The sequence below is a fragment of the Bombyx mandarina genome, chromosome 26 (assembly GCF_030267445.1).
Source record: "Bombyx mandarina strain Sakado chromosome 26, ASM3026744v2".
Lineage (NCBI taxonomy): Eukaryota > Metazoa > Arthropoda > Insecta > Lepidoptera > Bombycidae > Bombyx > Bombyx mandarina.
The window spans coordinates 3,175,313-3,190,186 of NC_143232.1; the positions used below are offsets into that span (position 1 = coordinate 3,175,313).

The following is a 14,874-nucleotide window of genomic DNA, read 5'->3' on the forward strand; positions in this document are numbered from 1 at the left end:
AATGAGCAGGGTGATGGTGCCTACCCATGCGGACTCACAAGAAGCCCCGCCACCATTAATTACGCAAATTAGAATATTTTCATGTTTGATTTGTATTACATGATGTTATTTCTTCATCGTTTTAGTGTTACTGGTGAACTTATGCTAAGTATTTCTCGGTTGACTAATGTTCTGAATGCTATGTCTAAACTGTACAAGCAAGACATTGAAGCTTATCTTTAAAAATCTTATTACGATTTTTAATTTAACCAGATTTCTTATATTCGTTATGAAAACACTTATATTCTATTTTTAAACAGATAAGTAGGTACGTATACGTTATAAATGTAGTCTTACCAGAAATTATATTTAGTATTTCTTTTACTTACACCGAAAGAAGAGAGAGAGAGAGAGCATACTCTATTGCACACCAAAACAGATAACATCAGAAAACAGTCAACAAGCAGATACGTTGTAAAATAAGCGGTCTAATCGCTAAAAGCGATCTCTTCCAGACAACTGTTCAATTACCCGAAATTCTGGACAGATAAAGATACAGCAGGCATGTTGCGGTGTACTATTAACAATACATTATTAAAGAAAATACACACATACAATAAATATATATAAAGAAGCTTAGAGAAAATTAATTTATTGTATACAGATTGCATTTTACAAAAGTAGGAAGCTTCTATCGATACGTTTTTAACAAAGCAACGTGGCACAAGACTGTCTCAATCCTCGGGGATGTGATGAAAGAAACCTCCAAAGTTTCTATTTGAAATTAATCATGGTATCGTAGCTTAGAAGAAATTCTACAGTTTCTTATACAGTTTGATGGTTTATATAGGTATGAATGCTCATGATGAATGTGCGTATTCTATTAGATGTTTTTTTTTTAAATATATACTACTAGCTGACCTGGCAAACTTTGTAGTGCCTCAATCGATAAATAAAAGACCTAAACTTTTGTATAAAATAAACTTAAAACAAATAAAAGGGATCCGTCCGACGGGGGATACATCAAAGGAAAAATAAAGTTATTTTTATTTAATTCCGACCATTTTCATAGTAATTTACATTTTTAACCTTCTCTTCTCTCTCTCGAAATTAGCCAAATCGGTCCAGCCGTTCTCGAGTTTCAGCGAGACTAACAAACAGCAATTCATTTTTATATAGTACTAGCTGACCCGGCAAACATTGTTTTGCCATATATAAGATTTCTAGGGAATTTCTAATGTAGAAAAAAAAATATATTTTTTTAAGTGTGTAAGGATATGGTAAATGAGTGAAAGAGGTATGTAGTGCTGTGAACGATGAGGGAATATATAATAAAAATAACAAAACCTCATTCAACCACATAATACCTCAATATAACAAAAAAAAATGTCCAAATAAAAAAAAAATGTTATGGGTGGACAACCCTAATCACTTAGGGGTATGAAAAATAGATAGTAGCCGATTCTCAGGCTTACTGAATATGCATAAAAAATTTCATGAGAATCGGTCGAGCGGTTTCGGAGGAGTATGGGAACGAACATTGTGACACGAGATTTTTTTATATTAGATATAGAATAGATTTTACTGTTCAATTATGCTCAGTTGTTTTCCACCCTGTCGCAAAAATAGGCAATTCATTTGCGTAATATATTTAACCATTCTGTTAACATAAAATCGTAAATATTGTCTTTTACATGCATACTATTTCTTTTTCAATAACATTTAAATTGGCAGCTCCTTCTAAAATTACATTTATGCTGATTCTGAAAACTTTTTTGTTTCTCTAGGGCAAGTATTAGAAGAAGATGAAAATTTACAAATTTAAAAGATAATTTCACATATACAAAAGTTGATATATGTATAAGTTCTGAACAATAATCTTGTCCGTCGGTGTAACTAGAATAAATATAACCCTAATATAGATTTCTAAGTAATGTATGAAAGATCTTCTTTTCTCCATACTTAAAAAAATCAAAATAATTTACCATCTTTCATTTACATTACATTTATTAAATCACCCGCCAGCAATTTAAAACATTCACGTGCTTGAAAATTCGGCCTAAAGGATGCGTTGCTAATCGACATAAAGTCTGATTGTTATTGTGAGCGGTGCTTCATTAATTTAGAAGTCAAGATTTGATTTATTTTAATTATCTCTGTGAATATTACTAGTGGTACAAAGCGCAACTTTTTTCTATAGCGTATCTTTTTCAGAATTTCAGGAAGAGATCGCTTTTAGCGCTTGAACTAGCTATTATACGAATTACACCTATCTGTTCATTGATTTTCAATGCTAATTATATTTTTGTGTACAATAAAGACCGTCTCTCCTGAATGAGAATGATTTGTTATAAATTTTGCGAGCATTTGTTTTTTTTTAACTCACGCTTGCAACCGATACTTATTGCCATGATCTAATAAAGCACAGCGTGTTGCATTGCTACTGTCGGTTCCGAAAGCAGGTTACGTCGGATAATAATGACGAACTTTCAACGAAAAAAGATCGTTACGTATCGAGTCTTGAATTAGGGATTTCTCACGGGAAAGGCATTTGGCATCAATGAGCCACACTCGTTCTCTAGCTCACATTATTCTCGAACCTTATATAGTTGGTGTCAGCCTAGAATAACACTACTTCATCTGTTCACGCAGTTGTGCTAAAATACCACTGCGAGATTCACTGACGAATAGGCACCATCCTTATCTGAGTATCACCAGCATACTGCGATTATCAATAGGGGCTATAAGCCCACAAGGGTAGATACGTTCGTCCCGCTTATCAGCTCTGCCTATACAAGTTACGTAGACTTGCAAAACATGGCGTTGCTTTCCGAAACATGGTGTTGCTTTTCAACAGGTAGCGTTGCTTTCCAACACGTTGAATAGATTTGGCACACGTGACGTAGATTTAATTTTGTCACACGTGACGCAGGCTTGCAACACGTGTCGTTGCTCTCCAGCACGTGGCGATGCTTGGCCACACGAGATGTAGCCTTGCTACATATGTACACGTGGCGTTGCTTTCCAACAAGATGCGTAGTTTTGCTACACGTGACGTGGCTTTAAAAATGGTTTGCGAAGATTTGCAGCACGTGTCGTTGCCTTCCAATACGTGGTATTGTTTATTATATGAGATGTAGCCTTGCTATACGTGTCGGGGATTTTCAACAAGTTGCGTAGATTTGCAACATGTAGCGTGGCTTTTCAACTCGTGGCGTTGGTTTTCAACAAGTTGCACAGCCTTGCCACACGTTGCGTGGCTTTTCAAGTTGCGTAGATTTACTTACCAAACGAAACAAATGCAACATTCGAATCTGTTAGGGTGCGCTTTAACAATTGATCTCCTTGGTGAAAACATCCAAAATAATCTAATTCCAAACAGTCGTAGTTAAAATAACGATGATTTAGCAATGGAACTGTTAAATAATCTAACGATAAAAGTTCTAAAATTACCACCAAAATTTAACCAAAATTGTTCTCATTGTTTAGTAAAATAGCATCCAACACAAAGCAACTTCCTGGTATCTATATCCCGCATTGTACCTAGCTAAATAAGCTTAATTAATTTCTTTGTTTATATGAAAGACAAGAATCAACAGGAATACAATGTTTAATTACAATTTTGGAGGAGAGCACCGAAATTACGGTGTAACTTTAATTCTTTGCAACAATATACCTGTATAGCTGCATGTATAATTTTTCTGAACAAAAATTTGTTCAATACCAATTAGATAAAAGACTAGCGAGCTCATAATATACGAGAAAATACTTGCATTTTTTTTTGTTATATATCGTTTTTCGATATCTGTTTCAGATTGTATTTTTGTTGTAAATAGCATAAAATACTATTTCCAACTTTCGATAGGCATTATGGTGATTACATATGGCCAATAGCGCATAGTCAATTCAAGACCTTAAAGATGGAATTCGTGCAGTTCTCGGGGACATACAGTAGCAAATGTCCGAATCTGTGATGGAATTTTTATGAAAAGAATGATTATGGCTTTTTATTTATTTATTGCTTAGATGGATGGAAGAGCTCACAGCTCACCTGGTGTTAAGTGGTTACTGGAGCCCGTAGACATCTACAACGTAAATGCGCCACCCACCTTGAGATATAAGTTCTAAGATCTCAGTATAGTTACAACGGCTACCCCACCCTTCTAACCGAAACGCATTACTGCTTCATGGCGGAAATAGGCGGGATGGTGGTACCTACCCGTGCGGACTCACAAGAGGTCCTACCACCGGTAAAAGCTCAGCGAGTGTAGCCAAGCCAGAGGCTACAGAGGTTATTTGGATGATATTAGTTTTCTATTATTAATGACATATCCTCTTCTTTACAAGTGAACTAAGATCCGATGATTTCACTCAAAATTCATTTTTTTTACAAATCAAAATGGAACCACTTGGATTGGAAGACCCTACAGAATAAATTTCCTCCAAAGAAAACGTTCATTTATAAAATACTAGCGACCCGCCGTCGCTTCACTTCGGAAACATTAAAACACACATGAAACCAAAAAAAATAAATTAAAAGAAAAATTTAAAAAAGTAGCCTATGTTCATCAGGGACAATGTCGGCTTCTAATGGAAAAAGAATTTTTCAAATCGGTCCAGTAGTTTCGGAGCCTATTCGAAACAAACAAACAAACAAATCTTTCCTCTTTATAATATTATAGTATATAGTATAGAAGTATAGAAGTATAGAAGTATAGAAAACCAAGACACGCGTAACAAGTTAAGTGTATCACAAAAGTTCTCGACCGTCTGTTACACACGACTTAGACGGAAAGTATAACACTATTAGGCACTGGTCAAGAATACACAACTTTTGGGGCTAATACCTACTTATTTACGTGTTTACACTAGTTGTATGTAGCTACTGTATTATCATGTCGATGATTAAGTAATTACAAGTTTTTTTATTCAGTTCTAAATATACTTTGATCTGTTTTTTTTATTTCTTGTTCTTTCTAATTCTAGTTAGTTCTATACCAGCTGCCGCGGTCGGTGTTTCATAGTGACTCATAGAATTATGTCACAGAAGGCAAGAAGAAATGGATAGTATTTGTATGCATTGAATTTCTAGAATATTCCTAATCTATGATAATATTATTAGAAAAACTAGGTAATACATATTTTGTATAACGAGATTACAGTATATTTTACACATAACAAAGCTATTAAATATCTGTAATTGTTGTGGGTCAGAGAAAAAAGTTACATAACTGTAACTAATTGCCACAGGAATAATGAGCTAAGTTTTTCTTGTGAAGTGTGACGTCACAATGTAAATGTTGCTGTAAGTGTTGCTACTGACTTTGAAACATTAATTTAAGTTTACCGGTTCTCCCATCCTGGAGCGTAGTGACGTCACAACGCGAATATAGCTACCGACCTTGTAACATTAATTTAAGTATATCGGCTCTCCCAACTTTCGGATCAGAACTTCGCCGCAGTACTAGCGACACGCCCTCGCTTCGCTTCGGAAACTGTAATTTATTATTGATTTCTCCGCTATTTAATGGATGTTATTATACAGATAACCTTCTTCTTCAACCACTCTATCAATAAAAAAAAACCGCATCAAAATCCGTTGCGTAGCTTTAAAGATTTAAGCATACATAGGGACAGATATAGAGACAGTGAAAGCGACTTTGTTTTATACTATGTAGTGATTATTGTAACTACTCACACGCGTATCTATAAAATTTGGTTAGTCTATTCGCCGGTCACTATATCTCGCTACTCGCTATCAAGTTACACACGACTGAAATAAGTGATTCGTTAATTCATCAAGTTGTCAGTCGTGACGTGAAATGTGGTCGCCACACAATGAACACTCTGGTCACGTTTAGTTAATTACCTCTCCCTGTCTCAGCTTATTGCATTTTGAAATATCCCTGGTTGGATCGAATGTGTCGGCGTCAACGAATGCGGTTCTATTATATTGGATTATTCGATTGCAAATATACTCCGAAAATATATTAAAAGAAAAATCTTTTGAAGTGAAACTTCTTTAGGCGCATGGGTGCAAGCAAGAAGGGTCGTCGTACCCCCTTTCGGGGGCACGGAACGGGCCTCGGGGCAATCCCCACTGCCCGGGACGAAGCTCCCTGCCACATAGGGCAGGGGTGATATGGATGCAGGACGAGATGGGAGGGGACTGTTTGCAGCGTGCTCGGCACACTCACATCGACAAAATAAATAAATACTTAAATATAATACGATGGGCTTGTTGTTTTCCTGGGTGGAGTGATGCCCGCGGAGGAGTCGCCCCGGCGCCGGCTGCTGTCCTCTGCTTGATTTTTTTTTTTTTTTTTTTTTTTTTTTTTTTTTTTTTTTTTTTTTTTTTTTTTTTTTTTTTTTTTTCTCTAACTACTAACTATAAACTAACTACTAACTAACTAACTAACTAACTATACACTATATACAAAGCAGGGCAGCAGTCAGCAACTAAACCGGGGCCCGCCACCGGCCCCATGCCGCGGCCCCACCTCTACAAGTCAGAGGGGGAGCCGCGGCACTAGTTTGGCGCTCACCCGCTAAGGGCTCCCCAGAAGGGGAAGACCGTCGCGGGGAGGGACCGACGTAAATCACTCCCCTTAAGGGGGAGTGGTCCACCCAAACGGGCGGTAGAAATGGGTCCCCATAAGGGGGCACCCCAACAGTGTGGGGGGAGATGAAGAGTGTGGACAGCTCAGTCCCATGGGGGCACTCATTATGAGCACTCCCATATCACTCCGGTTAAGCCGACTATCTTACCATAGCCGGGGGTTCCAGTAGCTCCCTTGGTAGCGCCTGACCATCAGGTGGTCTGGCGTGCAAGGGAGCTATATTGTGGAGATGCTCGTGGGGTCCACCGTCAGCCCGCTCGTACATATTACGAGCTAGCCTCCGGATGAACTCCTCGAGCGACTCCACATCTAGATCCCGGGCGATTACGTCATTTCTGACGTAACGCCCTGCTCCGACTATCGTGCGAAGAGCCAGATTCTGCTGGGCCTGCAACTTCACCCGCATGATCTGCGGGATGAGGTGATACCAGGCCGCAGCTGCGTACGTGATACGGGAACGAACATACGTCTTGTAAATGCCGAGTCTAGTCCTGGTCGGCAACCTGGAGGCCAACACCGGCCGGAGGAGAAACCTCGCATAGCGGGCGGCCGCCAACGCCGACTTGGCGTGGGCGGTCATCCTCAAACTCCGGTCGATATTGACTCCCAGGTATCGGACACTGGGCCTAAACTCGACATTGACTCCACGGAGACTGAGCTGTCCTGGGACGGCTCTTGTGCGGACCGGACCGAAGAGGATAGCCGCGGTCTTCCCCACGTTGACCGCGACCCTCCATCGGTCCAGCCACTGGGGCAGTAGGTCCAACAGCCTCTGCATCCTCGAAATGGCCGCAGAGGGGAAATTAGAGGACGAGAAGTAGGCGCTGTCGTCGGCAAACAGCGCCAACTTCACGTCGGCTTCCCACGCTTGGAGGTTGCCCTCAAGCGTGGGAATGTCGTTGGTGTAGAGAGCGTAGAGGACTGGTGCCAGGACGCTTCCCTGGGGAACTCCGGCCGTGACTGGGCGCACCGACGACTTTGCGCCCTCGACCGCGACAAGGAAGGATCTTCCCTCCAGGTACGACCCCAGCAGTCGCACATAGGCGTGCTGGAGGTCCGTGTTCTGCAACAGCTTGTAGATCAGTCCCGCATGCCAGACACGGTCGAAGGCCTTCTCGATATCGAGAAAGACTGCGGCCGTGTACTGGCGCGCGTTGGACCGATCCGCCAAGTGGTGCATAACGCGGACCAATTGCAGCGTTGTCGAGTGACCGCTGCGAAACCCGAATTGCTCGGGTCTGAGAAGGATGTGCGGCGACACCCTTCTCAGCAGCAGCCGCTCGAACAACTTGCCCATATGCGACAGCAGAGTGATCGGACGATAACTGGAGGGATTTCTCCTATCCTTGCCGGGTTTGGGCAGGGCAATAACCTTGCCCAATTTCCAAGTTCCCGGGAAGTGTCCTGTGGACAGAATGGAATTGAACAGTCGTGTCATGAATGACACGACCGTTTCGGGGAAGTGGAAAAATGCGAGGGAGGGAATACCGTCCTCGCCCGGCGCCTTGCGCCTCTTCATCCGCTTGATGGAGAGGCGCAATTCACTGGGAGTGATGAAATCACCATCTCCCAACGGTGGCACCGGGGAGGAGAGTAGGCTTGCTACGCTCTCTTCCACCGATTGGTGGAATGCGGCCTCTGAGGGTGCAGAGTTATTTGGAGCGAACTGCCGCTCCAGCATTACGGCCAGGACATCGGCGCGGGCCTGAGCCGAGAAGCATCGGTTGCCCCTCTCGTCCACGAGTGGACAAGTCGGGGCAGGCCGATTTGAGAGCTGGCGGCAAAGTCGGTGGAGGGACACGGACGAGGGGTCCTCACGGGCCTCCTCGATCCGTTCCTCCCACGCATAGCCCCGATAGGAGCTAATCTTCGCCGCCAACTCCGCTTCCAGCTCATTAAGCTCGCGCTTGATCCTGGGACAACGAGTTGTCGCCCAGAGCCTCCTCAGGCCCCTCTTCCGGCGAATAATCGCTTTCAGATGGGCCGGGAGTATACCTCTGGGCCCGCCGCTGGGCACAAGAGTCGTCGCCTGGTCGATCGCTCCCCTGATGGAGTCGACAAGGCGGACTGCCGCGTCGTCGACCCCCTCAGGGGTGTTGGGGTCCTGAATTACGGGAAGGTCGACTAGGAGTCTCTTAAAGAGCTCCCAGTCGACCTTCGGTCGTAGGGGCGAGGTCGCAACCCGGGTAAGCCCCATTCCCAGTGTGACCAGGATAGGGAGATGGGGGGTACCCAGGTCGTACAGTGCCTCAATAGTTAAGGGGCACCGTAGCCCCTTATGAACGCACACATCCAACACGTCGGGCTGGAGTTGCGCGGCGGTCGGAATGTGCGTGGGTTCGTCGGGGCCGACCACAGAGTAGTCGCCCCTATCGGCATCTTCTAACAGCCGCCTGCCCACTGCTGAGTTCAGTCGGGAGCCCCACGCGACGTGCTTCGCGTTGAGGTCCCCGACCAGCAGAGCTGGGCGGCTGTCGCAATTCAGGACCCGTCTTATGTCCCCGGGGTGGAAATCAGGCCCCGGGGGTCTATACGCGGCATAAACCCGCATATCTCCCCCCGAGGTGTGGATCCTCACACCGATCGACCTTGTCGATGTGAAGGCCAGCAAATCCAACTGATCATGCACCACGTCTCGCCTGACGAGCGCCGCAGTGCCCCTGAACGGCGTCCCGGCAGGACTCACCTCGTCACGTCGGTACATGAAGTAGTTTGGAATCCTGAACACATCCCGAGGACGTAGCTTGGTCTCGCCCAGGAGCACAACCTCAGGGTTGTACTCCCGGGCGAGAACCAAGAGATCGTTCTTGCGGGTTTTTACCCCGCCGGGGTTCCAATAAATGATGCGCAGTTCCTGGCTAGCCATTGAACTGCGCAATCATTCGGTAGAACCCCGACAAGATAGCCCCGAAAGGGCTGGCTCCCGAGGCGATCTCGCGGATCACTCCGGAGACCACCTCGGACAATTTTTCCCAGAGCGCGAGAAGCCATGCAGCAAAGCCGGCAGGCTGTGAGGCCTGCCGACCGCTGCGCTGCTCGCGCTGAGGGCGGGGGGGAAGAGGGGGCAGAGTATTGCCCAACTGCTCAGGTTGAGCTTGAGGCAATGTTTGTCCCTCCAGTTGTGGAGGGTTAGGGTCGGCAGTTACGTTGGCTTCCATGGCCTCATGGAGTTGTTGGTCCACTTCCATGTTTCTGGCGCTGCTCTCTCTCGCCATTTTCTTCAGGAGTTTCTTCCTCTCCTTCTTTTTTTTATTTTTAATTTTATTTTTGGCAGATTTAGGGGCTGAGCCGGCTGTCTGGCGAGTGTCGTGGGCTGTGGTGACAGCTATAATTTGGGCTCGGCCACGAGGAGTGGGGTTGGACGTTTTGGTCTGTCGCGGCGGGTTGGCCTGCGCCATCAGCGTGGTCGCTGACGGCGCTGCCTCCACTACCGAGACAGACGGAATGGTACTAGGAGGGGGAGGGGCTGGGGTTTGGGAAGATTTCCCTTTCCCCTTCCCCTTCCCCTTAGGGATGGGAACAGGTGCGACTGGAGCCGGGACATTCCTGGGCCGAGGCACCGGTGGTGCAGGAGGGGGGATGGTTACTCCCATCATCCTGGCCCTCTTGCGGTAGACCACACACCGCCGATCGATGGCGGCGTGGTCCTTCCCGCAATTTGCACAGGATAATGGGCCATCCCTTGGCCTCGGGCAGTCCGCCACAATGTGCTCGCCGGCACATCGAACGCAGCGGACCGCACGGTGACAATTGGTGGACGCGTGACCGAAGGCCTGGCAGCGGTGACACTGCGCAGGTCCCCGGTTTGGACGCCATCCCTCAACCGTCACCCCCGGCAAGTACATCAGTTCATTCACTGAATACAGCCGGGCGAGGTCACCCTTGGAGAGGTGGTCCAAGGCCACGAAGAAAACGCAGCCCTGTCTCCCTCTCTTGGCCCGGATACACCGGGCATGTCGAGCAGGAAAGCCCAGCTCCTTGAGGGCGTTCGTAACTTCCGCCGCATCGGTGTCGGCAGGGAGACCCCGGACGGCCACCTTCGAGGGTATTTCCTCCGACAGCGCATAACAGAACCATTTAATGGTTTTGTCTGCGGCGGAGGCCCTCGAAAGATAGTCCTGGATCACCCTGTACTCCTCCGCCGATGACGGCAGGAAGCGGAAACCGGCGCCGTGGGGTCTGGCAGAAGGAGCCCTACCGAGGCGCTCCCTAATGGCTGCCATATGGCGAGACCAGTTCGGGAGGGCTTCCACCATGATAGGTGGATGCCGGCGGAGCTCCTCCTGGACCCGACCCCTCGGCCTCGGGGGAGGAGGGACTTGGGTTTGGGTGGGTCTGGGGCGAGTACCCACTGGGGGTTGGGATGCGGCTATGGTCGCATAAGATGTTGAGGGAGTGGGTTGGTACGGGTTAGGGACCTGTTGGGCTTTGGTGGACTCGAGATCCATATACCTGGTTGAATCCAGGTTGCCCGCCGTGCCGCTTAGGGCGGGGGCACCTCGAGTTGGATCCACTGGGATGGGGGATATGGTCGGGGAAGGGGATCGAGGAGGGGATCTGAGTTGACGTGGGGCTACCCCTGTCCTGGTGGGGGCCCTCGGTTTGGGAATGGGTTTAGCTACTGGGATGGGACTCCCAGTGGGGGATGAGGACCTTGATGAAGAAGGAGAAACAGAATTGGAGTTGGAGTTGGAGTTGGAAGAGGACGGGGCGGAAGACGTGGCCTCGCTATCCTCTCCCTCCGATTTGGAGGAGGGGCCTATTCTTGGTCGTTTATCTTGGTCCGATGAGCCTCGGTCCGACTCGGACCTGGCCTTCTTCCGCGGCCGAGAGGGCCCCGAGGGATCGGTCAACGAGGGAAGGGCACCTTCCCTCGGTTCGATCCTCGGAGGACCCCCGGCCGAGGCCGAAGGCCCGGGCCGATTGTCAGTTCCGAACCCCATCGGGACTGTACGAATAATTGGTTCAGGTCTATGGGTCCGTAGTTCGGCCATCGCCTGACGTCCCTTGTGAGACGGGCCGGGAGTGCTGATTATGGGGGGTGAATGATCCCCAGACATGATGTGGTAATCCTAAAGATCACGCGGACATTGGTGCCCTCACTAGGTAGGTTATATATACACTATGGGCGACCGGTCAGCCGACCCTTCGTTTCAGAGAATAAACATGTAGTGTAGGTCAGTTTGACTGTGAAGGGGAGACTAGTGACGCTTGTCAGTAGCAGTCCCAAGTATAACTATAATTGATTTAAATAGTAGAAAAGAACAAAAAATAAAGTAAGGAAAATAATTAATAGTTGGGTCTAACAATACTAATCAAAACTAATAACTAAGTCAAACTAACTTCAATTAAGCAAAATAAACAATAAATACTATCCTTAATTACCGCTATTAACTACCACGATAACGTGATTGGGGTCACCCGTCGCATGTGGCATTCTAATATAAACTAAGTACTATCAATTCGAAGAGAATTCTACCAATGTAATTTAAAGCTACTGGTAATTATTATCAATTAATTTTAAAGTTATTAATTAAGAAAGAAAATTTACATATGTAGTTCTAAGTGACTACAGAACAATAAAATAATTATATTATCCAACTAAAAACGGTGGGTTTTGGACACCAATACCACGGGCCAGGTCCACAAGGCCGGGACCCCCGGGTTAGAAGATCTCAAAACCAGGTTTGAGATCAGGGAACCCCGGGATCAACGACCGAGCGGGCCACGACCGAGACACTAGCACCTTCCTCCCCCCGGCTAGCTCCGGTACCACACAAATAAAAATAAAAATAATAATAAAAGTAAAAATAACTAAAGATAAAATAATACTATGAAATTTACAAGTTATTAGCTGCAATACAACTTATACGACGGGATCGCACAACCACAATCGTCAGTACTATTGTAAAAAATGACAAAACAATGGGGACGGCTTATGATCGGTGATCGGTATGCCAATAATAATGTAATCTAGGTTTAAAAATTAAATTACGAATTCGAAAAAAATATTACACCAAAAGAGGGTAGATATGAAAAAAAATTTTAAACTTGCTATATACTTAAGATAATTCAATATATGAACAATTTAACTACTTTCTACCTAATAATTATAAAGAAACTAATAATGTAAAGTAATGCAATGAAATCGAATAGACATAGGAAATAATCAATTGTACAATTAATAATGAAATGAAATAACTAGAAAAAACTTAAACATACGACCTACCTGTAAGGCTCCGACGCCGCAGACCTGTGGAGGATTGGCCTTCGGGTGTTGGTAACAGCCCCTCCTAACCCCGAGGGGTAGGGGAGGACTGGGAACAGACACGGGCGGCCAGACTCAATGGCGCTCACGTACACCAGTTTTATTAAAAAATAAAATGGTTACGCAGCTTTCACAGGCTGATCGACACCTACCCGCTATTAACCAATGTTAAGAATAGAATAGTGTCAATCAACTCACCTGTTCCCGGGTCCCTCGTTTGTGCTGCTCGGAACGTTACCGCGCCGAAACAGCTGACGCCAGATGAAACACTCTCGCGTAGGATCACTTCTGCACAGCACACGACACACAAGGATATCCTGAACGCACTGGTGTCCCGGGGCGCATGGGTGTAAAATTTTTACAGAACGTCATGCAGGTATGCAACGGAAGCATAGACCTATATAGTAGGGACACGACATATTGTTCTATACGTACAACTGCTTATATAAATAGCACCCATTTTGAAGGCACATACATAAACATATATCTATCTCGTTCTTACTCAGCACTTTAACTCGCAGGAAAACAATATAACAGTATTTCAGTGCGTACATAAAATGAAACATGAATATACGTAAATATCTCCGTCTCCGTCTAATGAGGCCGAAAATCCGCCATGTTTAGCGCGCCAAATGTCATTGTCACGTCAGTTCGGCCGTCTGTTTTGGGTTGTACATTATTTATTGACTTTGATATCGATTTAATATGATTGCTTATATAAAATTTCATATTTTATCATGCTTAAAATATACAAAAATAATAATTAAAACGTATTTTATAGGATCTCAAGAAAGTCGATGCCCCAAAACTATTATCTATATATATTTAAATTCATTATGGAGCCCTCATCCGAAAAATCGGACACCATTTTTCGGTCGGAATCTATTGATCATGACACTAATCATAAATACCTCTTTAAATTATGTCATCAAAACATATTTAGACATTCTGTTTGGATATTTCGTGAAAAAGGCTACCAACAAAATCTCTTCGGAACTATTTAAATAAAATAGTTTTATTCCGCAGTGAGTAAAACACTATTGTAAATTCGTTAAATATTTAATAATTAAGTGATTTTAGAGAGGAAGTCACAAGAAATGACGTTTGTAATTAATGAATAAATGATCTGTAGGTGTTTTTTTTTTCACGCGGTCCCTTGATAAGTTTACAATTTGAATCACTCTCAAGTGAAAGTGATTCAAATGGTGCGGCGCACCTTCCTTGAGGTGCGCTGCGGTAGTGTGTTACGGACTTTAAGAGTCAGCAAAACAATTAAAATAGATTGTAATAGTCTAAGAAAAACACGTACTCAAAATACGATAACATTTAGCATGCTAGAAATGGGCAGATGGCACTGTACTACGCCATATCTTTATGTTTTGCGACAAACGACAACTTTATAAAATCAGTGTAGCAACTTTTAAAAATCATCATATCGTTTACTTGGCAAATTCGAAGGACGAACTTGTCTTAGATTTCACCCATCTAAATCATATCATATTTGCACATAACAATATACCTACTTACTTCCCATTAAAGTATAAATTCTACAAATAAATAATACTCAACAATATTAAAAATAAAATGAGCCAAGAACGTTTATCGATAAAACCTGATAACATTGAAATCTATTGTACAGCACTAAAACCGCCATGTTTTGTGATCAGATGACGTCACAGTGGCACGAATTTTTTGTTGACGTTTCATTTCCATAGGTTTCCTACTTCAGTGAACGGAAGTGACATCAAACTACTATTGAAATTAAGTACTTGTCAAATGTCAGTAGTAGTAGTTGTTGTATTTTTCCAACTGGAAAGGCAAATGTATCATACCATACAGCCTAATATTTTATAATTTTTTTGTGAAAAATGCTAATAGGAGTTGAAATGAAATGAAAAGAATTTGGAACATTAATCAAACACCATAAAATTAAATTAGTCAATTCAATTAGTCATTTACAATTTAGAAATCTAAACATAATGTGACTGTTAACACTGAGGTTTGAGA

The 14,874-nt window shown here is 44.3% G+C and overlaps 2 protein-coding genes across 2 annotated transcripts in view; one reads left to right on the plus strand and one right to left on the minus strand.

The window, feature by feature from the left end:
* Positions 1-9,457: 9,457 nt before the first annotated feature.
* LOC149499777 (uncharacterized) lies at positions 9,458-11,016 on the minus strand. The gene has a single exon (XM_089738793.1). The coding sequence runs from the start codon at positions 10,853-10,855 to the stop codon at positions 9,458-9,460; it is 1,398 nt and encodes a 465-aa protein (XP_089594919.1). The 5' UTR covers positions 10,856-11,016.
* A 191-nt stretch (positions 11,017-11,207) lies between these two features.
* LOC114249139 (uncharacterized) overlaps positions 11,208-14,874 on the plus strand; it is an 80,513-nt gene continuing 76,846 nt past the window's right edge. Inside the window, exon 1 of the mRNA XM_089738735.1 lies at positions 11,208-11,549. Coding sequence (XP_089594861.1) covers positions 11,208-11,549 — 342 coding nt within the window. The remainder of the gene's footprint in view (positions 11,550-14,874) is intronic.